The following is a 27,931-nucleotide window of genomic DNA, read 5'->3' on the forward strand; positions in this document are numbered from 1 at the left end:
CCCTCTATAAAAGCATTATGATTTTGATTGTCTCATTTAGAAGAAAAGAGGGAAGAGCGAGGTACTACATTTAATGAGGTTCCTTAGAAGTTCATTTATCCTAAAAGGTAGAAGAAACCAGAAGAGGCAATTTTAACTCCCCTAAACAAAAGCTTCTATTAAGGGCCAGGGACTGTTAAGTCCTTTACAAATATCATCTCATTTAATCCCCACTAATGCTGGAAAGTAGGTACTAATGTTATCCCCATTTTACAGATGAGGCAGACAGAAGACAAGTGATTTCTTAGGGCCACCCAGCTCATAAGCCTCTTAGATTTGAACTTGTTTACTAATTTGAGACCTAACACTATACCTAACTATAGCAGCTCTCATGACTTCTCCCTACTTTCGTAAACTGGTTCACAACCCCATATTGGGTCTTATAATTGAATGTGGAGGTCATGAAATAGGATTTATTATTAGTAAATGTTTGATTTGCATATCTATTTCCATATCCCTACGTTTGCCAAGGTCATGTAAATATTTCTCCAGCAAGAAAGGGTCATGAGTTCAAAAAAATTTGAGAAGCCCTGATCTACAGCAATTCTACCTCTTTCCTTTACAAGGGTCTTGATCAGTAGTCTTCAAACTTTTTAAATAGGGGACAGTTCACTGTCCCTCAGACTGTGGGAGGGCCGGACTAGAGTAAAAACAAAAACTCACACTCTGTCTCCGCCCCGTGGGCCGCATCTGGCCCATTGGCCATAGTTTGAGAACCTCTGGTCTTGTCAATACTAAATGTCCAGGATGACAATCCTGTAGTTAAAATGTTATCTTAAAGCCAAGCCCACAGTCCTCCTTATTTGACAAATGAGTCAAAAAGAAGCAAAAATCCTAGATTACCCCACTTTGGACTGCTGGATTCTAATCTCAGTTTTGTCACTTTACTGTGGGCTTGTTGTCTTATCACTTAAGCGAGGGCTTTGGACGGGGTGACCTTTGAAATTCCTTTCAGCTCGAAATCAATGACTGCCCATATTACCCCTTCCCTCAAGCCTTCCCCTCCAAGACTCTCTGAAGGTAAGTAAACGATGAGTTCTATATTACACACTTGCTGGTGGAGCAACTCCAACCCAATTAAATAGCAAGAGTCCCCAAAGTTCAAATCTCTTCTGCTCCATTGTTCTCTCAACAGGAAAGGGTTTTATTTTCTTCTTCCAACTCTGATGCTCTGTCATCCAATAAAAGGACAATCGGAGCAAATTAACTCCTTAAAAAATAACAACAATAATCAGCCCTACATGGAGCTTGTTTAAATGAGATGCACTTAAATAAATTCATTTTGTCATCTTCTAATTGAAATGCAGTTAAATTGCACTAAATCAGGAGGATCACCACTAGAGCACGTTATTGTAGATGCCTTTATGTAAAGGGGAAGCATTAATTCAGAGTCTGTAAAAAGACATTAACCTTATAAAGTTAGCTTCTGCTGGAGAAAATTAATAGAACACAACTATGGCCACTGCTTGTCTGGATCTTTGGCTCCCTCTTGTGTTGAGAAAAGAATCTAACTTTTTTAGCTTTGAGGTATTTTCATTGGAAATGGAAATTTCATTGTATTTTTTTTTTTTTGAGAACATAAATTTCCATTTTATGCACATACATAAGTCTACATGTAGGCATATCTATATAATGAGAGTGAGTGAGTGAGTAAGGGGGAAAATTATATGATATGTATTTATAAAATTTAGGAACCTCTAGAAAGGAGGGAACAGTCAGCAGGTGATAAAAGAAACACCAAGTAGTGCAGAGAACAGAGTTTTTAAGTAGAAATTGTTAAAGTGTGCTTTAAAAAAAACAAACTTGATAACTACATATCCATGTAATTCATTTATTTTATGAACCTATTTATGTTATTTTATGATAAAAACTCTGCTGAGAAGAGGTTTGTGGCCTTTAAAGGGCCACATTGTTTCTATGATAGAAAAGGACCTTACAAATATTAGAATCATAGGTAGAGAGCTAGGAAATATCTTAGAAACCATCTACTTCTACTCTCTTTATAGGAAATAAAAGTCTTTTTAAAATTATTATAGCTTTTTATTCACAAAACATATGCATGGGTAATTTTTCAACATTGACCTTTGCAAAACCTTCTGTTCCAACTTTTCCCCTCCTTCCCCATTCATCCCCAGATGGCAGGTAGTCCCATACATGTTAGCATGTTAAAGTGTATGTTAAATACAATATATGTATACAATATTTATATAGTTATCTTGCTGAACAAGAAAAATCAGATTTAGAAAGAAGGTAAAAAATAACTTAGGAAGAAAAACAAAAATGCAAGCAAACAATAACAGAGAGTGTAAATGCTATGTTGTGGTCCACACTCATTTCCCAGTGTTCTTTCATTGGGTGTAGCTGGTTCTGTTCATCACTGATCAATTAGAACTGATTTGGTTCATCTCATTGTTGAAGAGAGCCACGGCCATCAGAATGCATCCTCATACAGTATTGTTGTTGAAGTGTACAGTGATCTCCTGGTTCTGCTCATTTCACGCAGCATCAGTAGATTTAAGTCTCTCCAAGCCTCTCTGTATTCCTCCTGCTGGTCATTTCTTACAGAGCAATAATATTCCATTACCTTCATATACCATAATTTACGCAGCCATTCTCCAATTGATGGGCAGAAAAACAAGTCTTTTTAGAAAATTTTCTGCTTCCTTTTCTTCTAACTTATTAATGCCATCTTGTAAAGATATGGAGTAAAGAACTATCATGGACTGGATTGTTCTCTGAATAAATATACATTTGGGAGCTCTTAAAGGAGAAAGATCAGGAGTAGCAAAGATCTTTCATTCTCCTTTACACTGAAAGATTTCTATTGGAAACTGTTTAAAGGAAACCTAGAATTCTAGGGATTTCTCCAGACTGCTCTGACAATGGTAGACTGTAGTAGACAAGTTGATGAAAACTCTTGCTGTACAACTTTTTCAAGTATATGATCACTCATTTGTAAATGAATATTGTATTTATAAGATCCTAATAAAAGGGTTCAGTGGGAAGAAAATCATGTCTTCTTTTCTTCCTCTTCTTCCCTCTTCCTCTTCCTCCTCCAAAAAGCTTATTTCTTGAAGTCTAAAGTAACTATGTGCATTTTAAGTAATAGACCAAAGTAACAGATCACGGCTAATTTAGGCACAAACTTTATGTTTGTGTTTAGGTAATCCAGCTTTACAGAGGACAGCAAAAACATAATATTAGATATTGATGGGGAGCTGGAAGGGACCTCAGAGATGGTCTAATCTGATTTCTTCATTTTATGGATGAAGAAACAGATCCATGGAAATTGCCCATGGGGGATCCTTCATGCTAGATTTAACTTTGGGATCACAGGCAAAGTCTGAATCTGGGTCCTTTGATGCCAGAAGCAGTTCTTATGTCACTATTCCTTGAAGGCTGGTTAGCCACAGTCATGTGTCCAGTTATCAAGTGAATATTGGTTTTCAGGGAGATGCGACACAATCTTCAGCATTAACATTCTGTGTTTTTGACCCTTCAGAAATTCCTCGAACCCACCTGGAGTATGAGAACAGGCTTACCATGAAAATGTTCCTGTTTCAATTCGTCAACTATTACTCGTCATGTTTTTATGTGGCATTCTTTAAAGGGAAATTTGTGGGTTACCCAGGAGCCTACACATACATGTTTAGCAAATGGAGGAATGAAGAGGTAGGTCTTTTCTTCATAGAAAGATCCCTTTGGGCATTGGCATTTTATTAAGTGCCTGATTTGTGAGCAGCACTGTGGTGAGCTCCTTGGCCTCTGAGAGCTTACATACTCCCTCTGTACTCAAGTTTTCCAAGGGAACTTTGAGTTCCCACTGTGTAGTTTTGTTTTGTTTTTTTCACTTTGCCTTTTGGTACATAATACTTGTGTACCTTCCTTGCTACAGTATGAATTCTTTGAAGATAGGGACTATGTCATTAAAAAAAAAATGTCCCTAGCACAGTGCCTTATAGATCTTCAATAAATTTTTGTTAAATTATATTGGCCAGTCATGTCTTAGAAGACATCTGACAGACTTCCCCCACCCTTCTCTAGTCCTTAAAACGATAAGTTATATATATTGTTTATGGTTGGTTGGTGTTCAAATAATTTGATTGGGGCTTTTGTTTCTTTTCTTGGGGAAAAAGATTAGAAAGTGTACTTCTCATTGTTTCTTTGCCCCTTCTTTCTTTTGCCTCTGTCCAGTGTGATCCAGCAGGCTGCCTTATAGAACTGACAACACAGCTCACGATCATCATGGCTGGAAAGCAGATTTGGGGCAACATCCAGGAAGCCATTCTGCCGTAAGTATTGCTTTGGAGTTTCCCACCTAATAATAACCATATAACATTTACACAGAGCTTGAAGGTCATAAAAAAAAGCTCCCTAATTCATTTAGAGGGCCAAAACATGTAGATTCCTTTGAGAATAATGACAGTCTTATTTCCACAGCAAAGATTTGAACCAGTAAAAACCTTATCTGTAAACCAAATAGTCCCTAATTCAGTAAAGTAACACGGACTTGGCCAAGTGTGGCTCTGTTACCCTGAGTGATATGGGAGGAAAGAGGATTTGACTGTCTCTTATTAGATGATCCCACTGAGCGAGAGAAAGACTGCTGATCTCTGCTACATTAGCACAGCTTAGATTGTAAAACCATTGGCTAGAGAGTCTTTGTAAAGATTTTTTTTTTTCTAGAAGTGTAGCAGAAGTGATATGAAGAAGGAAGAACCAGTGGGGGGAAAATGTTGCATAATATTCCCAGATAAGAATTAGATAAAAAAGAGGAAATTATAATACTAAAAGCTGGTATTGACATTGTTAAAGTAGTTTATATCAATAGCTTGGAGTAGGAACATGAGTTTGAATCCTACCTATGCCATCTATTAGTTGTGTGATTATGGGGAAAGTTCCTTTATCTCTTGGAGTCTCAATTTTCTTCTCTATAAAATTAGTATAATACCTGCTTCCTAGAGCTGTTGTGCCATAATGAAGGCAAAATTTAAAACTCTGTATGTGTATGTGAGTACATGTATGTTTATATATATATATATATATATATATGTATATGTGTGTGTGTGTGTGTGTGTGTGTGTGTGTATGTGGGTGTACGTACATATATATATATATATTTGCATGTGTTTGAATATGTCCTCAGCTGTATGACTTTGGACAAGTCATTTAAACTCCCATTGCCTTCCCAAAAAGAGAGAACTAAATGGGCGCAAAGCCTTCCTCCACTCAGATTGCCTTCCTCTGGATGCTTTTCAGGGTCTATCCTGAACAGAACAAAATATCCCAAGTTCATCCTAGCAGGCCAGGGTGCCACAGAACCTTTCTCTCCTCATTTCTGCAAGCTGCTATGCTCTTAATATAGTCTAAGATTGGATTAAGCATTTCTGGCCGCAACTTCAGACTACTGATTCATATTGAGCTTGTTGCGGTCCATTAAAACTCTAAAAGATTTTTCATGCAAAGAACTGTCTAACCATCCATCTCTCACTTTGTATTTGCAAAATGGATTGTTTTTTGCATCCAAGTATGAGCTTACAATTATCACTAGTGAATTTCAACCTATTAGATTCAGCTTTGTGCTGTGGCTTGTCAAGCTCTTTTTGTGGATTCTGACTCTGTCATCCCGTGCTTAAATTAGGTATTCTTCCAGATTTGTGCCCCTTGGAGATTTGATAAGTATGGCATCCATTCCTTTATCCAAATTATGAATCAAAATGTTAAACCACTCAGAACCAAGTAGAGAACCCTGAGTTACTCCATGGAGATCTGCTGCTAAGGTGACATCATGAAGTTCTAACTCTGAATCTGCTGCTGGCTATTGCTACTGGTATTAACTGGCTCTTTTATAGAAATGTGAAGTCTGAAAAATCCTTCGCATACATGGTCTCATTTAAACCTCACAATAGCCTTTTGAGGTAGACTACTCTGTGTTGTTATCCTCATTCAAATAATAAGGAAACCAGTGTTCAGAAAGGTTGGGATTTGCCCATTCTCACATGACTAGTAAGTGCTGGAGGTAGGACAGGAACCCAGGTATTCTTGACCCCATAAAGAGTATTCTATCTATTACATGAAGCTGGAACAAGTCAGTTGTACTTCCCGGGCTTCAGTTTTCCTATCCATTTCCAAAGAGACTATTGGACTAGGTTACATACATGGTTTCTTCAAGCTCCAATTATTACTTTGGCCACTTGTTTTATTCCAACCCATCCCTTCTCCCTCTTGTTACAGTTGGGTTTGGAACTGGTGGCGACGCCGGAGAGCAAGGACCAACTCTGAGAAACTGTACAGCCGATGGGAGCAGGATCATGCTCTTCAGAGTTTTGGGCCCCTGGGGCTGTTCTATGAGTACTTAGAAATGGGTAAGTTCTCTTTAGCTTTCTTATTGAAGAAACTGTTGATCAGAGAGGAAGGTAGGATTTACTAATGGATGGCACTTGTGGTCACTCAATCAATAAATATCAAGAACCCACTGTTATCCTGAGCACTCTGCTAAGCATTGGACTTGTTACTGACTTGTAACATGGCACATATTAAGAAGTGAAGTCTAATAGTTTAAAGAGACAAAAATAAATAAATAAATGAATAAAAGCCATTGATCCCTAAACTGAAGAGAAACAGGAAGTTCTTTGCCACCAAACCTACCCCTATTGATCTGTATTGAATTTGTTGACTCTCAGAGTCTGCCAGCAGAGGGAGCCAAAGGGAATAGTAAATTACAGAATATTCATTTGTTAGCATATATATATATATATATAAAATCAGTTAACTAGCATATTTATTAATTAACTAGCATTTACTAAGTATCTGCTATGTGCCAACCATTATGCTAAATGCTGAGGATATAAAGAGAAGAAAAGGCAGTCCGTATTCTCAGAGATCTTGTGGCTAAATAGGGAAAAGTGCATGTAAGCAATTATGTAACAACAAGATTTATATAGGATCAGTTAGGGATAATCACACTGGAAAAGTAGCATTAAAGAAAACTGAGAAAGGTTTCTTGTAGAAGACAGGACTTCATCTGAGACTTAAAGGAAGCCAGGGAAGCTAGAAGGAAGAGAGAAGGAAGGAAAGAGTTCCAGGCATGGGGGAACAGCTAGTGAAAACACCCAGAATGAGAAGATGAAGATTAGAAAGGACCGTGGTCAAAACTATGAAATCATCACAAGAAGGGATTGGCTGGACAAAAGCTTGCTTTACCGATTCCTGGGGATACTAGGGACACTTTATAAAGTTTTAAATGATCATAGATGGTAAGATCAAGAAATCTGTGGAAGTATCCTTACAGAAGATCTCGTTCAGTCCTCTCATTTTATCACATGATATTGTGAAAAATCTGGATTTGAATCCTGGCTTAGTTGTTTATTATTTAGGTAACTTTAGGAAGTCATTTAGCCTCCCTGGGCTTCAGTTTCCTGATTTATAACATGAAGCAGCTGGAATTCCTTGCAGTTCTAGATCTAGATCCCACGAGGTAAATTTGGGACAGCTACAAAGGAAGGGCTAATTTAAACACCAGGCATTCAATTTGTAGAGTTCCTGATGCAGTTCAGGCTAAAATCATAACATTATTAAAGGACTTTGGTAAATTTGTGGCTCACAGGCCATTCATACTGGCAGAGAGAGGGATTGTGGGAGTTTCATTCTTAACCTTTAATTTTGATGTTAGAGACTACACCTTCCTGTTACATAGCTAGTTTTTACCCCTGTAATGGAGAGAATGAAGTTCTTTAGGTCTATGCAACTTTAGAACTTGGTACAGTGGCTTACATACAACAGACACTTAAAGTGGTTGTGGACTGAAGTTGGTGCTTCTGATGCTTTCTCTACAGTCATCCAGTTTGGCTTCATCACACTCTTTGTGGCCTCCTTTCCTTTGGCTCCTCTTCTTGCCCTTATGAACAACATTTTGGAAATCCGAGTTGACTCTTGGAAACTGACCACCCAGTACAGGAGACCAGTGGCTGCCAAGGCCCACAGCATAGGAGTGTGGCAAGAAATTCTCAATGGCATGGCTGTCTTGTCCGTTGTTACTAATGTAAGTTGACTATTTTAAACTAAGTGATTGATTTTCTGGATGGGAAGTTTGTTTCCTGAGGATATGACTTTAGAAAATCAACTCAGTGCATTTGATTCTTCCTTCTGGACCTGCTGACAGAAATATTCTAGAAATATTTCTAGAGCCTTTAGGAGAAGACTTGTAGTCTATGGAACTCGTCACCAAATTTTAAATTTTTGTCTATGTCAAATGGCAAAAGAAAAGTATGGAAGTTGCAGTTGCAGATTTAGGCTCCACTTAAGGCAAAAACTAACAGTGAGAGCTATTCGATGGTAGAAATAGGGGAGATTAATTCAAAGCTCAGTTTAACCAATATATTATTTTTATCATCATTTTACAGATAAGGCAAAGGTTAATGCACTTGCCCACATTCAAGCAATTAATGAAACTATATTTGAACTGGGATTCTCTTTCCATTGCTCTATCTGCTTTCTTTCTAAACATGATGAAATGTAGAATGAGGGTTCCCATGTGCCTTTTTACCTTTCCATGTGGCCTTGTCCAATCATTGGGAATAGATCCACTACAACATGACCTCCAATCTCTCCCTTGAAACATACACAGACACCACCTCTAACCAACAAGGGTGATCAGTAGAAATGACCATACCTAATCTTAATAGGCCCTTTCATAACACTAATGTTAAGGGATAAGGATAACACAATATTTTTGGATTTCCATGATGACAGTAGGAAGGTGGACTTCTCAGAACAACATAAACAAGAGATGTTATAGCTACAGTGGTAATGCACTCTCCTAGCATATTTTTACTTTGTTTGTAAAGGTATCTATATGACTAATGAGATCAACGGTGCTTTCACTACTCACTTGTTTTTCTTCACTGGTTTCAGGCCTTCATTGTCGCCTTCACCTCAGACATGATTCCCCGGCTGGTTTACTATTATGCCTACTCAACGGACCACAATTCCCCCATGTCTGGATACATCAACAACAGCCTTTCTGTGTTCCAGATCTCGGACTTTCCAAATAGTACTATACCTCCGGGGAGCACGGGCTCATTCACTACTTGCAGGTATCTTGTTTAATCACCTTACTTGTTAGGAGTCTTTCCCAACATCAATATCCTAGACCTTGCCTGGGAGTCCAAAAATCATGGGTCTAGACTGTGATTAAATAGCCGTTTACCTGGAATGATCCTATAACTTCTGAAGCTTAGAATGTTTCTCTATCAACTAGAAAAGTAAAACAAAATAAGTGCCAGAATCTCATCTTTGGCTATAAGTCTTGTGAGTATCAAGGAGAATAAGAAAAAGGATCTCTAAAAATAATTATGATTCTAATAATGCTAATGCTAATGCTAATAATTTTTAATCTGGATCTGGGGCTTAATCTACATGAGAGAATTCCTGACATGATGAAATGTGGAATAAGTGTTTGTTCCCATGTGCCTTTTTACTTTTTCATGTGGCCTTGTCCAAGCATTGGGAATTTCTGACATGATCCTGACATGATTTGGAATCCCAGGATGAGTAAAGGAATTCCCAACAGAGAAGCAAATTTGTTTATATTCTTAGAGAGTTGACTGAGACAGTGAGAAATTAAGAGATTGTCAGAGACAGGATATAACTTCTTTACTCCATGGCTAGCACTCTGTCTGTTATACTAAATAAATTAATAACTGGGATTGGTAGTGCTTTAAGGTTTGCAAAGCATCTTCTATACGTTGTTATTTGAGCCACACAATAACCCTATAAGATAGGAAGTAGAGGTTTTATCCTCCTCATCTGAGGGCAGCTATGAGATTCTGTAGATAGAACTCTGAAATTGGAATCAGGAAGACTCATCTCCATGAGTTCAAATCTGGCCTCAGATATTTGCTAGCTGTGTGATCCTGGGCAAATCACTTAACCCTCTTTGCCTCAGTTTCCTCAACTGCAAAATGATCTGGAGAAGGAAACGGGTAAATCACTCCATTGTCTTTGTCAAGATATTCCCAAATGGGCTCATGATAGATCAGACAGATGAAAAACAACAAAAACTATTCTATTCTAAGATAAGAAAAATGAGAATTTATTAAGCACCTACTACATACCAGCCACTGTGCTAAGTACTGTACGGCATGGCTAAACATTGTGATACAGTGACAATATCTCTATATTTCAAGGAACCAGATTTCAAGACCTTCCCTTGCTACTTATTGCTTCCTTGATACTAAGGAAGTCCCTACATCCCTTTGGACTTTCTAAAGTTTCCTAATTTGTAAAATGAGAGAATTGGACAAGGTGGATACCAAGATCTCTTCCAATAATACAGGTTCCTACAAACGCTTCATATGCGTACCATCTGCCACTTCCTGACAAAAAGGAAAACTTGCAGCTCCTGACTAGGTTCCTTTTCCCAATATAGGTATAGAGATTATCGCTATCCTCCTGACCATGAAAAGAAATACTTGCACACCATGCAGTTCTGGCACATTCTTGCTGCCAAGATGGCCTTCATCATCATTATGGAAGTAAGTCCTTCCTTATTTTCTAACCCATTCTTTTGTTGCTCTCTCTTATAATAAGATATTGCTTTTCAATCTTCTGACATTTATGAGATACTGGGCATTTTTTTCTGTGTTTCTGAAATAGGAATTGGTATCAAGAAAAAAAGTTATCTAGGAAATCTCTAATGCACTAAAAAATTATTACTCCCTTGCAGGGTGCTCATTGTTATTGTGCAAAATACAAAAATAGAACATCTAGTTCTTGCCTCAGGAAAACATGATAGTTGTCCTAAAGTATTTGAAGTGTTATTATGGAGATGAGCGGTATAAACGTGTTCTAATCATCCCCCAAGGACAGGATTAGGAGTATTGGATAGAAATAACAGAGGAATAGATTGAATCTAGTTGTAAATTTTTTTAAATAACTGAACTATCCACATATGGAATTAGTTGTCTGGGGGAGATAATGAGTTCACCATCACTAGAAGTCTTCCTGTGGGAAGCAGAATGACCGCTAGCTAGGAATGTTGGAGAGGGAATTCTTAATCAAGTGTGGGTTGAACCAGATGGCCTCTAAGGTACCTTCCAACTCTGATTCTTTGGTTTTTGTGAGTAGACAAGGAAGGCTTCATGGGTAGATGTGAGTCTCAGCTAGCCTTGAAGGGTAAGTAGGATTTAAATAGGAGTTATAGAAAGGAAAGATTGAAAATGACATGAGTCCTATAAACCAGATTGTATCTCAAGAAGAACAGCCAGGATGGGAAGGAGCTTAGAAATTGTCTTCTAGTTAGAACTAAAGGAGTGGGGTAGAGTAAGGTATGAAGCCTGAATAAAGGCTAGACAGACAGAGAATCATCTCAGAATTGGAGGAGAGGCCAGAGTCATTTAGTTTAAACCATATCTGAGCAAAAACCCAAACTGGTATGGCCCGACAGATTGTTCTTTCATAATTGGAAGACATCTAGTACAGTCTCTTTATTCAATTTAGGAGTCTTCTCTATATCGTGTTGCTGAAATGTAGTCATCCAGCATTTCTCATTATCTTGTAAGTCAATTCTTTCTCATTTTGAAATTGAGACTGTTTTTTATGGTAGAAATAACAGTCAAGCTGACTTTGGTCTGGTGTGAGGAAGATAAGACAAGGACACCCCCACATCCCACTGAGGCACTATAAGGGAGACTTTAGTCTTCACTAAAGAAGGGTGTTTTCTTCTTTTATCTAAAATTAGAAACTGCTGGAATTTTCATTTAGAGCCAGGAAAACCTAGAGTCTCAGACATTGAGCTTTTGCTCCCTTGTTATTCCTTATGTCATCTACCCCAGTTGTATTTGATGCACAGCCTTTAGCCCACGACACTCCTGAGTGCTTCCTGAATCAAATTACAGTGTAGTGGAAAACAAATAAATTAAAAATATATAATTGAGAAATATTTAACAAATTAAATAGAAATTAAGTAAAAGTAGATATTATTATATTTTAAAACTAAGTCAATATGAAACCTGCAGGGATTCTTATATGTATGGATTACTCATCCCTGTTTCTATTTGAGTTTAATACCACTGGTCTATTCCAGCCATGGGCTGCCCTAAGCAAAAGTGAGAAGAGGCATAATTCCTCACTCAACCAGTTTCTTCATTCTCTCCAAATGGATTAGTTTTAATTTCTCAAACCGTGTTCTAGATAATGTATTAGACCCAGCCAGAAAACAATGTGTCTTAAACTATTTAATGTAGCCAGTCCGATAGCATGCTATGCTCCCTCTCCCTGTTCTCTCCAACAGCCAGATCGTTGTGTGCTGCCTTTTGTCTTTCTATCCCCCCTCTACTTATTATTTCTCTTTTTTTTCCTCCTTTCTCCTCCCCCTCTCCCTCTTTTTGTCTCTCTTCTCTCTCTCTCTCTCTCTCTCTCTCTGTCTCTCTGTCACACACACACACACACACACACACACACACACACACACACTTATGTGCACATTACAGATGTTTTAACCCTGCTATGAGGTCAGAAACATTAAAAGAAAAAAAATTAAAAGATGATTTTCTGTTTGTTTAGCCTTTCTTCAAGCTTCACATCCTACTCTACCCCATTCCTTTATTTGTTCCAACTAGAAGATAATTTCTAAGCCCCATCCCATCCTGGCTGTTCTTCTTGGGATATGATCTGGTCTGTAGGACTCATGTCATTTTCAATCTTTCCTTTCTATGCCTCCTATTTAAATCCTACTTATCCTTCAAGGCTTCAAATATTTCAGGACAACTATCATGTAATTTTCTGGGGGGGGGGGGGGAATGGTAAGTTTGGTTCTACAGATTCTATAAGAAATGCACAAATCTCTGGAAAATAGCTGGTTATAGGAATCCTAATAGAGAACTGAGAATGTGACTCCAGTCTCAGGCTACAAAAGCCTTGTTGTATCAGAAGCAGCAAGAGTTAGGTCATAAGAGATCATTATCCCATTATTCCATTATCAGTCTTCTGGAATCAAGTTAGTGCTGCTATGACCAGAGTTTTTAAAAAGTCTTATAAATTGTTTATTTTTTTCAATGGCATTATTAACTTGTTCTCATTCTGTTCACTTTATTCTTTGTCAATTCATAATATCTTACTAAGTTTCTCTTAACCCATTCTTTAGATAATTTCTTGTAATACATTAGTATTCTAATACATTTGCACAATGATTGGTTCAGTCATTCCAAAATGATGGGCACCCTCATTATATCGTGAACTCCCTGTTAAATTGTGAGCTCCTCCAAGTCTAGAGTGAACACCTATTGGGAATGGCTTAAAGAAGGCCCCTATATAGATAAAGGCTTTGAGGTTCCTTTCAATTCTGAGCTTCTTGTGATTCTTTGGCATTTTTACTACCCACGTTTATAAACAATCTGTATAATTGTCTAGTTCTTCCAATATTTTGTAAATTACTCACCAGTGCTGAGTAGCTTCTGGGTTGAGATGTCCACTCCAATCTTCTTGGCTCAGTTTTGGTACTACCTCTTTTAATATTTACTTTAGTTGCTAGTGGACTGTGGTGTTGAGTGGGTAGCTGAGTGCTTGGGGGGGAGGGGGCTTAATTTCTTTGAATGTAGAAAGTTCTTATTAAACATTAATGTGGATAACAAAATAATCACAGTAATAACAGAAGGTAGTATAATAGAAATAACATTGGGTCAAGAATCTGGAGTCTTGGATTCAAATTTCAGTTATTTGACATGAGAAGGTGTCAGATTTCTTTGGGCCTCAGTAAATAAGACTATTTGACAAGATTTAAAGTTCTTTGGTTGTTCTGATTATCCTGAAATGCGCTCTCTCTCTCTCTCTCTCTTTTTTTTTAATTCTTTCTCTAGCATATTGTTTTTATTGTGAAATTCTTTGTGGCCTGGATGATCCCTGATGTTCCATCTGAGGTGAAAGCCAGAATCAAACGGGAAAAGTTTCTCACCATCCAAATCCTCCATGAGTATGAGCTCAACAAACTCAAGGAGAATCTGTGCAATAGGACAGATTATCAAGTGGAGAAGGAAGTTATCGCCACAGAAGGGAAAAGGGAGCTGGCACAGATAATGGGATAGTCAAGAACCCCATTGACACCTGGTGTCCTGACTCGCCTCAATTCTCTGGGACTTGGTTTTGGGCCAGGAACCAGATGTGCATTTTGGCTTTTTATTTGTTCACCCAAAGATTTTTAAACTCTTATAGAAGCCACTGGTCCCAAGCTTTGCCACATTGGAAAGCCATTGTAACTTCACGGTGCCAGCTCTTGTCACATGCTGTTTTATGGAATTCTGTGTGTAACTGTTAAAGTGTGTGTCCAGAATCCACTTATCAGAAGATCATGAAGTATTGCTACTTAATTTTCATGGTAAGGCTATATTTCATCCTCCAGTACGTCGGCATGTTGTCAAAAACTTCCGTCCTCTAGAACATTTTGTACACTTTGGTTTAAGTCTTCCCATCAAGTGATTTTAAGAGTGAAAATGAAAAAGAAAGGACTATGTCTTCCAAAGTGTGCACATTTTGCCATTTTACCCAAAGAACTGAAATCAGTTGATTTAAAAGAAACGCACACATTCACATACATATACAACAAAACAATACCACAAAAAATAAAACTTCATCAGGTGAAACATGATTTTCTGGGCCCAGTGCTTAAATTTAATCAATTAAATGTCCATTAAAATCTAGGAAGGCTGGCCTTCCAGGAAATTTCATAATTTTTTCCCCCAAAGAGACTTCTAAAGCATTACAAAGAATTAATTCATCCCAGTTCTTGAATGCTATTGTCTCTAACATGGGAACCAGGCATGCTTTGTTGTGTTGCATTTCTGTGAGTCCTCACAAGGATAAAATGGGTTTGTACAGAAGCTAATATCTTATATTTAAAGAAATCAAGACAATGTATATTAATGTATCTGCTATCTTTAAAATTATGAAGTTGGTAGAATTATTATTGTTATTATTGAAGCCTTGCCTTCCTCGCTTCTCTTGCCTCATGGAGCCATTTTTGCATATTATCAGACGGTAGCATTAGCCATGTGTATCAAGTGGCCATAAGCTGTTTATGAAATGTGTACTTGTGAAAGCGATTTCAAGCCTTTTGAAAATTACTTCACACCTGTTTTCTATGGCTATAAAAGCCTATACCATGCTCAGTGCCTTTTTTCTATGTCTTTGATACATATGAAATGAAAGTATTGGTCCTTGAGTAAACACCCTGTATTATATTTCAAACACAAGCCTACAGACTTTGAGAAGTAATCAACCCAATGATGAATGCCCTGTCTGTGAAGGAAGAGTGATTATTAGTCTCGTTAGATGAATCGGTAATATATTTGTTGTCTATCTTCCCAAACTTAAGTGGAAGGTATACTTTACATACATTAGTAGAATTCTAAAGTCCTTGAACCTAAATCACACACATACATATGTATATATCTATACATAAACACTATATATGTATACATAAATCATTTATATATATATATTAAAAATAGAGGAACAGATCTGTTTGGTACTTTTTGAGCCCTTTACTTAGCTTGTGTTCAGTTTCAAATGAATGACCTTTTTCTATCCTGGGACATCATGAAAATATTTGATCAGAAAAATTCTGACAGAATTTCTCTTAGGATTTTCCGTGTTAATTACCTACCTCCTCCAGCACACAGCATATTTTTGCTATCATCCAAGAAATGGCAAATAGCATAGGTTAATCTTCCAATGCCTGAGGTTTTGAAGTCTCCATATCACAAGTCTTGGTCTGGTAAATCCCAAGACAACCCTTCCCACACACCCTTTCCAAAATGCTTCCATTATCATCCCCACTGCCAATCACCAATTCAGATTGTGCCATCAGTTGGGCTGATGACTTAATTTTTTTTTTTTTTTTGTATAAATCTAAATGTGCTACTGGTCATTATAGATATAACATGCAGGCTATTGAGCCACTTGAGAACCAACCTGGTATTAAGTGCAATAAGCCACCAATGGTTTTCCTTTATGCCAACTTGTATGCTGCTAATATATTGCACATGATTCATTCACCATGTTGTTTTCTCCTCCTTGTATATAAGTTTGAGTTTATTCTGCTTAAATGGTTTCTGACAGCTTCATGAAGCAAAATAAATCCCATGAAAATCCCCCCAAAGTGCTAATTTTGCAATGTGAATTGGAAAGCAAAGACCGATTCTTGTTTTCCTAGAATGTGCATGAAATGACCACAAATGGAAGAAAACATTTTTTAAAAATACTCCAAAGTGAAGCACTTAGTGTCAGGTGGACTTTTTATTTTGAAAGAGAGATTGTGGAGAATACAAGGTGCCCCAGAAGTCTTAATAAGCTTCAATAACTTAAAAATATACTAAGATTTTTGTCCCTTCAAAGGGACAACACTATACTTTGTATTTATGGTTAATTCTTCCTTCTAGAGGGATCTCCTTATTCCAAAAACTCTGAAGTTTGCCATCATTCAATCCATTCTACCCCAGACTAAAATTTTCTTTGGAGAGAATCTTTTTAACAAGCATTTAGTGATGGACATCTTCTGGGGAGTGGGGAGGTGGGAGTTCGCCATCATTTGGTTGGGTGATTCTTACTTATCAATGAAGCTGATGGATGTGTTTTTAGTAGTAGTGCAGGACTACTACCAGCTACATGCTGACTCCAGCTTGACATTTTTATAAGAGTTGAAACAGACATGTAACGGCATTCATACCCTTGTCCCCCACTATTACTTTTTCTCCAATAAAAATATAGACCACAAAACACTAACATCACGGTATCACCCCGAAGGGAGAGTCTGGATTGTGTGAAAATTCTTTTTCCCACTTCCATGACTCCCCCTGCTTAGCGCACATTATCACATTCAATCAAGGTGTTACAAAAATAGCATATACTGTATTTGTGTGTTGGGAGGAGTTCCTTCTTATTAAGTTGACTCAAAAGTCCAAGGGCAACATCCTTAGGGTTTAAGCAGTGGTATGGTTTTCCTGGCTTTTGAGACTAAATAAATACATAACAAAAAGTGTCCTTTAATTCAAGGAGAAATGATCCCATAGGGCGTCACTACAGCACTTAGCATGGCTGCCACACTCTGCCTCCCTCAACTTGCCTCAGGAGAAAATTGTGTTGATGGAACAAGACTATTGATGGTTGTACTCTTAGTTGGGGGGGGGGGGGGGGGAGAAAAGAAACTTTGTAATGGGAAGTTTTATTTTTTATTGAACAGATACAAAATGTCTACTATTGAAGGAGATAGAATGTCAGGAAGTAGCTATAGGATCATGAAGGAAGCATACTACCAAGTAACACTATATCCTTTTTATAGCCATTTTCTCTTGTCTGTTTACTGCTCTTTTGCCATTGTACATGATTGTTCATGTTGGCTTTTCCAATCAAAGAAATACATAATCTGGGCAGGGAAGGAGAGGATTGTGGGAAAGGGGGGAGTGACCTGTGTACTGCAGTCATTCACTTCCCTGCCTAGATCCCAGAACATAATGTTTTTATTGTTGTTATTGATTGTGAATAGCTAGTAGTGATTTGCTATTCTGTGGTACCCTGATGATGACTCCGCCTTATTGCATCCCATCTCCCTGTTTTGTTTTGTTTTTTAATGTAAATGTTGCTTTTAATCGATCTGTATATGAATTTCAGGAGATGTGAATTCAGTCAGTAAATAAAGCAACATTTAATTTTTTAAACTGTGCTTTTGATAATATTTTAATTTGTGTGTATGTGTTTGATAATAAAATGTCAGTGGTCTTTTCACTTGGTTTGGGTGCCTTGGAAAGTTTTTGTGTTACCTTGAAAATGTCAGAAGGAATATTAGAAACCATCTCATCCAACTTCATTTAGACAATGAAACTTCCCAGAGAAGGGAAGTTATATTTCTAAGATTGTATAATAAAGCTTTGTGATACAACAAAGCTTGGGTTATCCAGGGTCTAAATCTCTTGTGAGGTCAATGTTTTTTTCTACAATACTATTGTGCCTCCTACAAATTATCTTATATATATATTCAAATTTATAGAAATGAAGCCATGTTAGCCTTTGACTGGGGGAGGGGAGGAAAGGAAACACATGGAATAAAGTGAATATATATATATGTACATACATACATATATATATATAAATTTGCAAGTCTAAAATCACTTCATTACTTTAAACACTTTAATATACAAATTAGTTTGCTTACAAATTTGTCATAGGTAATCTAAGAGTTGAAAAGACTGAAGAGGTCAATATGATCTCTATAACATCAAACAAAATCTAGATGAATATTTCTGAGGAGATAGAAAAAAATTAGCCTACGTGTATATGTGTGTGCATAAAAATTTTAAACAAATAAAACAAAACCAATCACAGAATCTCATGGTTGAAAGATATGTAGTCTTGGAGCCAAGAAGTATGTACTACACCTGTTCCCTAGAAACATTCCCAACAGGTCATTCAGACTTTGGATTTCTCTTCATTAGAAGTGTTTGAACAATCTCCCTCTAAGTCAGTTCATTCCATTTGGGGCTATTCTTGTTACTAAGAAGCTTTTCCCACATAGAAGGGAAAGCTACATTTCTGCAATTTCTACATATCATTTCTTGTTCTTCCTTCTGGGGCAAACCTGGACAAGTCCAATGCCTCTGCACATGGCAGCCCTATCCCCCAGTACTTGAATATGTCTCGATCTCTCCCTGTTCCCCTAAAATTCTCTCTTCCAGACCAAGAATCAGGGAGCAGCCTGGTCTAGAACTCAGGTCTGCTGTCTGCAAGGCCAAAAAGAAATTCAAACACAAAATGAGGAAAAGGTTGTGTGTGTGTATATATATATATATATATATATATATATATATATATATATATATATATATATATATATATATATTTGTGTGTATGTGTATATATTTATATATATGTGTATATATATATATATATATATATATATACACACACACACACATGCACCAAAATATTATGTATACATATATACACACGTCTATATAACCTTATATGCACTCATTCATATATACATATACACATAACCACTAGGATAGTGCAGTAGATAAGAGTATTAAGTTTGGAATCAAGAAAACCTCTTTTTCCGAGTTCAAATCTGGCCTCAGACACTTACTTACTAGCTATGTGGCTAGGCAAGTGACTTAGCCTTGTTTTATTTAGTTCCTTATCTATAAAATGAGAAAAAATGACAAACCGAGATCTTTGTCAAGAAAGACCCAAATGAGAAGGGGATGAGAAAAGGAGAGGGAAAGGGAAGGTGACTGGGATGGCAGTAGCCAGAAACAAAACATTTTTTGAAGAGGGACAGGGAGAAAGAACACAGAGATAGAGAATAGCATAAACAGAGGAGGGAAATTCTATGAAGGGTCAACAGTTGTAACTGAAAAAAAAATTTGAAACAAGTTATGGCCTCATCTCTCAAATTTATGGAGAAAAGAATCAAATTCCCCAATTGACAAATGATCAAAAAATATGAACAGTTTTCAGATGAAGTAGTCAAAACTACCCATAGCCATAGGAAGAAATGCTTTAAATCACTATTGATTGGAGAAATGTAAACCAAAACAATTCTGGGGTACTATCTCATACCTATTGGATTAACTAATAGGACAGAAAAGGAAAATGACAAATGTTGGAGGGGATGTAAGAAAACTAATCCATTGTTGATGGAGTCAAGAACTGATTCAACCATTATGCAGAACAATTTGGAAAAATGACCAATATGGATAGCAGCTCTTTTCTGGTGGTAATGAATTGGAAACAGAAAATGTCCATCAATTAAGAAATGGTTGAACATTTCGTGGCATATGATTGTGATGGAATATTATTGTACTATGAGAAATGAGAAGCTAGATACTCATAGAAAAAGCTGGAAAGATACACATGAACTGATGCAGAGTGAAATGAGTACAAAGTAACAATGCAATTATCACAAAGTGAAAAAGTGTAAAACAACTTAGCTATTCTCAGCAACACTAATTCAAGACATCTCTGAAGAACTTATGATGAAAAATGCTATCCATCTTCAAAAAAAAAAAAAAAAAAAAGGTCTGATGAAGACTGAATAGAAATCAAAGCACACTTTTTAAACCTTATTTTTCTTGTGTTTGTATTTTGGCCTGTATTATTTTGCTGAGGCAATTGGGGTTAAGTGACTTGCCCAGGGTCATACAGCTAGGAAGTGTTAAATGTGTGAGACCAGATTTGAACTCAAATCCTCCTGACTTCAGGGGCTGGTGCTCTATCCACAGTGCCACCTAGCTACTCCGTATATTAATTTTTTATAGACTGATGTGGAAATATGTTTTTCACTACTACATATATGATGCATATCAAATTGCCTTCTCCATTAAAGAGGCGGGGGGGAAGAGAATTTGGAATCCAGTTTTAAAAATGAATGTTGGCAATTATACTGTTTTTAATGTTTAACTAGAGAAAAAGAAAAAAGAAAATTAAAAAAAGAAAACCTTAAATGGGGTTATGAAGAATCAGACATGACTGAATAATACTTATTACACATATATGCCTATACATGAATATATAGGTATACTTACATTTGTATAAAAACAAAACAAATATCAAAAGCCTAGCCTGATTTCTCAGTGGAAATTTTCAGCTTGATACCCTTGTGTATCAATTGCATAGAAAATATTTATGAGATCTGGTGATATGTGCTCAAAATAAAAATGTAGAAGGAACAGCAACAATTCTCTTGAAATGGAGTTTTAAAAAAGCAATACAGGTTGTTTAATGTGCATTGAGTGGTGTATCACCAAATATACTGCTTTTATTCCTTAGAAGAAAAGAGATGGGAAACTGGTCAAAGATAAAGCATCTGGGATCATAACCAAACAAATATGCATTTAACCTATTGTAAGAAAACCTGGTCACTGAGAATATGAGTCGGTCCCTTTCCTTCTTATCCCTTCTCTGGCCTCCCTGACCTTAGCAGCCCAACTTCATTGATAGAACAAGAGGATTACATGACCACATTCTAGGGATTTCACTCAGAACTATCAACTAATAGGAATGTCTCTCCTCTTAGGGTTTTTTCATCAAGCAGTCCTGGGGCAAATAATTTTCAAAGCCTAGATTTGTACATGTAAGCCATGTGTACAGAGCACTAGATAGTAAACAGATGAAGCACTATTTCACTCATAGACCTTTTCAGAATAAGTGGAAGGGATCAATCTTTTCAATTAATTAGAGAATATATGCGGTACTATACTGACCTTTACCATAAAGGACTCTGGGTTGGAGCCAGAAGAATTGGTTTGAGTACTGCCGCTGCTACTGATTTGGTGCATGGCATCACATATAAAGTTTTACATAAGGTTATTATAAGAAAAAAGATTTCATAAAGATTCTGGTTTATAAGTTATATGCATATAATATATGCACACTGGCTTAGCACTTTAAAGTTTATAAGGTATTTTCCTTGTAACAATCCTTCAACAGGGTAGTACAAATATCATTATCCCTATTACAGGATTCAAATCTTGGTTCTTCTATTTATGATCTGTGTGACCTTAGGCAAGTCTCTGAATCGCTATATGCCTTATTTCTATATAAGAAGGAAGTTGAACTAGATGACCTCTAAAGGTCTTGGCTCTAAAGGTTTGTTACTGTGACACAAAGGGATAAGGATAGAAGAGGTTAAAGATTTAAATGATGCCTCAAGTTCAAGAGTATAAAACTAGTTAGTCACAAAGATTAGATTTTGACCCATTTTTTTCTGATATCAATTCTACTGTTGTTTTGGATTTTACCACAGTACCTCTAATTTTGCAGTATTTTCTTGGTGCTCAATATGGTACTAAATAGGGGGTGGGGGGATGCAGGGAACTTCAGTCAATCTCTGTTTCAAAGGGAGCCTGTAAGGTGTACTGGACTTGAAGTCAAGAATTACATTTCACTGAGTGGATGCCCATCAGTTGGAGAATGGTTGAATAAATTGTGGCATATGAATATTATGGAATATTATTGTTCTGTAAGAAATGATCAGCAGGATGATTTCAGAAAGGCCTGGAGAGACTTACATGAACTGATGCTCAGTGAAATGAGCAAGACCAGGAGGATCATTATACACTTCAACAACAATACTATATGATGATCAATTCTGATGAACGAGGCCCTCTTCAACAATGAGATGAACCAATCAGTTCCAGTAGAGCAGTAATGAACTGAACCAGCTACACCCAGCAAAAGAACTCTGGAAGATGACTATGAACCACTACCTAGAATTCCCAATCCCTCCAATTTTGTCTGCCTGCATTTTGGATTTCCTTCACAGGTTAATTGTACAATATTTCAAAGCCCGATTCTTTTTGTACAGCAAAACAACTGCATGGACATGTATACATATATTGTATTTAATTTATACTTTAACATATTTAACATGTATTGGTCAATCTGCCATCTAGAAGAGGGGGGTGGGAGGAAGGAGGGGAAAAATGGAACAAAAGGTTTGGCAATTGTCATTGCTGAAAAATTACCCATGCATATATCTGGTAAATAAAAACTATAGTTTTTTTAAAAAATGAAAAAAAATTACATTTCAAAGCTATTTACTAGCTGCATGAACCTGAGGGGGGGAAAAATAACCTCTGTACCTGATTTCATATGTAAAATAAAAGACCAAGATTTGAGAATCTCCAAGATCCCTTCCAGTTCTTTATCTATTCTGCCATTATCTTAAATATACCATTTTTAGTACTCAAACCAAAAAAAAGTAGTGTAGAATTGTGGGAAATAGGTTGGTTAGGGAGTCAGGATATGTAGTTCCTACCCTTGGCTCTGACATAGAATAGTAGCTATGTACTAATACATGAGCTTCAGTTTTCTTCTAGGAGGAGAAGAAACTGGACTGGCTTCATCTGCAAAATGATGTGATTGAGCTTGATTTCCAAGGTAGGTCCTTTGTCTTTAATTCTATGCTCTTAGGATTCTAAGCTTTTGAAAGTCCTCTGCATCTCTAAACTTTAAGTTCCATCTGTGCTCCAAAACCTTCTACTGGGCAGAAAAAGGGGTGCAGTGGAAAGAGCTCTGGACTAAGGAAGATTCAAGTTCAAATCCCAATTCAGACACTCAATTTCTTCATCTTTAAAAGGACTAGGGAGGGGCAATTAGAGCACCAGTCTTGAAGTCAAGAGGACCCGAGTTCAAATATGACCTCAGACATTTAACATTTCCTAGCTGTGTGACCCTGAACAAGTCACTTAACCCCAATTGCCTTGGTAAGTAAATAAACAAACAAGTAAATAAATAAATAATGAAAGGACTAGGGATTCTAAGTTCCCTCCAGATCCTACAGCTCCTGATCCTAGGATTTGAATGTGAATCCTGCCCCTGCAACTTTCTTATGTGACCTTCCCTTTTGTGGGCTTTTGTCTACATCTCTAAAATGGTTAGGACAAGACTAAATAATCCCTAAATCCTTCCAGTTCAATATCTATTACCTTATAATCTCACTAGATTTTTTTTTTCTAAATCACTTTTAAAATACTAGCTAAATTACTTCTTGAACTAGCTAAAGCCCATTTCTCTCCTACATTGCTTTGCATCAGCTTAGCTATATTGCCTGCAACCATTTTCATTCATGAGATATATCGCAAGATTTGCTTTGTTTCCTGGTCCCTAGATTGTAGAAAAGGGGAAAGCAATATAAATGTGATCATCTTTTAAAATCTGCTAAATTCAATAAACATTTGTTAAGCACTAGGTTCTAAGTACTGTACTAGGCTTTTAGGTAGAATACACAGACCAAAAAAATGAAACAGTTTCTGCTCTCAAGAAACTCACATTCCTTAGTTTCCCTTCAACTCCCAATCATGGATTTTTTTTTATATAATCTATGTTTTTAGGAGTTTTTTCCTATTGCAATTAAAAGCTTGTCTTGATAAGTCTGGTGCAATAATTGGGTCTGAATCTCTCTTATTCTCCTTTTACCCCAAATTACTTACTTAATGAATCTATTTAACAGAATCCCAGCTTTCAGAACTGGGAAGAGTCCCTAAATAGGATCAAATTCAACCTCTTCATTTTGCAGCTGAGCCAGTTTGAAGCATAGAAAGGGAATTGATTAGGTTTACATGAGGGATACAGAGCAAACTCGGTGTCCTTCAATTCCAAATCCAGTATTCTTTCAGTATTCAGTAACTCATATATTCGCCCTACATGATGTGCATGAATATAAGGCAGATGAGTGGAGGGACCTTTTCCATTGGAAAAGCAATGGAACAGGGTGAGGAATATTACTATAAGTAAACAGATCTCTATGAAATCCTGATCATTCTTAATAACATGTAATTGATAGTTTTTTTTTGCTTTTTGTATTAATGAAGTATTATGTAATAAACAGAACAAATTGAAAATATGTTGGGCCAACTTTGTTTAAACTAGTGATTTAAGTAGCATAAAGATTTTGCAGGGAGGTAACTTCTATGGACTCAGATGGCCATTAGCTCTGCCACTTAGGAGTTCTCTCCCCTCTTTTCATTCCTTTCCCCCCCTTCTTCCCTTCTTCCCCACCCCTCTTGCTCTGCTGTTACAGGAGCAACCTGACAGTAGCTGCTGGGTATTAAGGGAATCACCTGCTAGTGGCTATTGGGGAATCTAGTTCTGACCAGCAGAATAGATCCCTTCATGTGAGAGGATGATAATGATACAAGGAGACTGAGAGGCAGTTGTATTCTCCTGACCTCTCTCTGCTTCCCTCTTGCCTCCAATTTATTTCATTCCCAATTCACAAGCAACATCTGTGTCAGCAAAGGCTAATTTACAATTCCTTCAAATGTGTTATGATTCACAGCTCAGAGAATGACCTGCCCCTTAACACTTAGGCATGGTCCTTAAACATTCTCCCTCCTTCCTTCTGTCTCTGTCTGTTTCTCTGTCACTGTCTCTGTCTCTCTCCCTGTGTGTCTCTCTCTCTCTCTCTCTCTCTCTCTCTCTCTCTCTCTCTCTCTCTCTCTCTCTCTCTCTCTCTCTCTCTCTCTCTCTCTCTCTCTCTCTCTCTCTCTCTCTCTCTCTCTCTCCTCTCTCTCTCTCTCTCCTCTCTCTCTCTCTCTCCTCTCTCTCCCTCTCTCCCCCCCTCTCTCTCTCATTAAGTCCAATTGGAAATGTAGAGTTTTCTGAGAATAGCAAAATCATTCACAGTAGATCATCTTAGAATAATGCTGTTATTAAGTACCGTGCTCTGCTTCTACTCTGTTCACTCTGCATCAGTTCGTGTTTTTCCAAGTTTTTCTGAGAGCAGAGCATCTAGCTTCTCACTTCACATAGCACAATAATATTCCATCACAATCATATATTACAAAATGTTCAACCATTCCCCAGAATTCTTTGCCACCAGAAAAGAGTTGCAATCCATATTATAGCATTTTCCCAAATTGTTCTACATAACGCTTAAATCATGACTCTACCAAAAGTGCATTAGTATCTCACTTTTCCCACATCTCCTCCAACATTTGTCATTTTCTATTCTATCTATTAGCTAATCCAATAGGTATGAGGTAGTATCTCAGAATTGTTCTGATTTGCATTTCTCCAATCAATAGTGATTTAAAGTACTTCTTCCTATGGCTATAGGTAGCTTTGACTACTTCATCTGAAAACTGTTCATATGTTTTGATCATTTGTCAATTGGGGAATGACTCTTACTTTTACAAATTTGATTCATTTTTCCATAAATTTGAGAGATGAGGCCTTTATCATAGAAACGTACTTCATTTTTTTTCATAGTTATGATTGCTAACCATTTCCCTCGGCTTTTTAATGCTATCCTCCTCATTCTATGTTCAAATTTCTTTTTGTCCTTGCATACATCAGATCTTAGTTCTAGACCAGGCTTCTTCCTGTTTTGTCTGGAAAGGACAGAGTTTTAGGGGAACAGGGAGAAAAAGGGATATGTTCAAGTATTGAAAGTAGGACTGTCATATGCAGAAGCATTGAACTTGTCCACGTTTGCCCTGGAAGGACGAAGGAGAAATGATACGTAGAAATTGCAGAAACATAGGTTTCCATTCTACAAGGGAAAAGCTTCCTAGCAACAAGAATAGCTCCAATGGAATGAATTGGCTTAAGAGGGAGAGTGGATTTCTCTTCATTAGAAATGTTTGGAAAAATAGGGGGCGGAGCCAAGATGGCGGAGAAGAAACACACTACTCAGTGAACGTCCTCACTCCCTCACAACCAATTAGATAAATTAAGTCTCAAAATTAGCTCAGGACTGATAGATACCACAAGGACTGGAAGCACGACTTACCAGCTGAAGAGAATCTGGAGTTTCAACAGGAAAGGTCAGTTCTCAGGGGAGGAATAAGAAAGACCAGCACAGACGGTGGGGTAGGGGCACACTGCGCCCATTGCGCTGGGAAGGGCTCTGGGATCAGAGAAGCCACTGAGGTAAAGGAATCTGGCACAGGCTGTTAGCTCTTCTCTGCTAATTATTTAGCAGTTCAGAAGAGAAAGCCAAAATATTTTAAAACTCAGATTAGATTCCCCCCCCCCCCACCCTGGGGCAGACTCCGCACCAGGGGGTGTGGCCTCAGCTACCTCCTGAGAATAGTTAAGAGACTGACAAGTGGGTGGATACGGCCCAAGGCAACACACACGGCCTAGCTTAGCTGGAGGGAGTGGAACTCAGCTCCAGGAAGTCCCAGAGAAGCGGAACCTTTGAACTAGGGACCGCGGTTTCTGGCAGACACTTCCAGTTTGAGCGCAGGGGCTTCTTACGTCACCTGCTGCAAACATCCACTCCCCACCCGGACACATAGCCTGGGCATCCTGCAGTCTTCACTATTCTACGCCCTCAAAGCACAGCAGTGCTAATCACCTCTGAGGCACTTCCAGGGAGGGGGTGGGGAACTCTCTCCCAGAGCTCTCTCTTAGCGCGGGCGCAGGGGCCGCTGCATCCATCCGGTCTGGGAGGAAGCTGGTAAAGAAGTAAATAATTTCCTACCCCAGGGACAGACCCCAAAACATTTTTTAAGTATGAGCAAAAAAGCTAGAAAAACTATAGATTCCTTCTATACAGAGAAAGAGCGGGTATCCAACCCCGAGGAAGTTAACAGCAAAGATTCAGAAGATAACAACCTAAAGGGGAACGATTCCTGCCCCCCATCACATAACTCTCTCCTAGAAGAAGCTCTTAAGAAATTGAGGGAGATTGAAGAAAAATGGGGCAAGGAAAGGGAAGTTATGATAGAGAATAACAACGTCCTGAAATTGGAGTTGGAAAAAATAAAGAATTCACAGGAGATGCAGGGAAACAAAATTAGTGAATTAGAAAAGGTTAAAAAAACACAGGAAAGTAGGATTTCTGAATTGGAAAAGATAAAAAAGTCTCAAGAAAATAGAATTTCTGAATTGGAAAAAGAAAATAATTCTCAAAAAAAAAAAATTAGGGAAATGGAAAAAAATTCAATAGAGCAAAATAATTCATTTAAAAACGAAATTGGGCATTTACAAAAAGAACTAAAAACTGTGAAAGAAGAAAATAACTCCTTAAAAGTCAGGATGGAACAAATAGAAATGAATGATTCACAGAGAACCCAAGAATCAGTCAAACAAAACAAAAAAAATGAGAAGCTGGAGAACAACGTCAAATACTTACTGGGAAAATCTATAGACCTGGAAAATAGATCTAGGAGAGATAATCTGCGGATTATTGGACTTCCAGAAAACTATGACCAAAAAAAGAGCCTAGATTCTATTTTACAGGAAATTATCAAAGAGAACTGTCCAGAGATAATAGAAACAGAAGGGAAAGTAGATGTGGAAAGAATTCATCGAACTCCTTCTGAAATAGACCCTAAAAAAAGAACACCACGGAATATTGTGGCTAAGCTGCAGAATTACCACACAAAGGAGA

At 37.5% G+C, this 27,931-nt stretch overlaps 1 protein-coding gene across 10 annotated transcripts in view; it reads left to right on the forward strand.

The window, feature by feature from the left end:
• ANO5 (anoctamin 5) overlaps positions 1–17,819 on the forward strand; it is a 139,046-nt gene extending 121,227 nt beyond the window's left edge. For all 10 annotated transcript variants that reach the window (XM_074274872.1, XM_074274870.1, XM_074274873.1 and 7 more), the window contains 7 exons: positions 3,542–3,711; positions 4,234–4,331; positions 6,274–6,404; positions 7,875–8,080; positions 8,953–9,134; positions 10,469–10,574; positions 13,896–17,819. In XM_074274872.1, the coding sequence (XP_074130973.1) occupies positions 3,542–3,711; positions 4,234–4,331; positions 6,274–6,404; positions 7,875–8,080; positions 8,953–9,134; positions 10,469–10,574; positions 13,896–14,120 (1,118 nt within the window). In that variant the 3' untranslated portion in view covers positions 14,121–17,819. The remainder of the gene's footprint in view (positions 1–3,541; positions 3,712–4,233; positions 4,332–6,273; positions 6,405–7,874; positions 8,081–8,952; positions 9,135–10,468; positions 10,575–13,895) is intronic.
• Positions 17,820–27,931: the final 10,112 nt, after the last annotated feature.

Source organism: Sminthopsis crassicaudata, chromosome 6 (genome assembly GCF_048593235.1).
Source record: "Sminthopsis crassicaudata isolate SCR6 chromosome 6, ASM4859323v1, whole genome shotgun sequence".
In the NCBI taxonomy this organism is placed as follows: domain Eukaryota; kingdom Metazoa; phylum Chordata; class Mammalia; order Dasyuromorphia; family Dasyuridae; genus Sminthopsis; species Sminthopsis crassicaudata.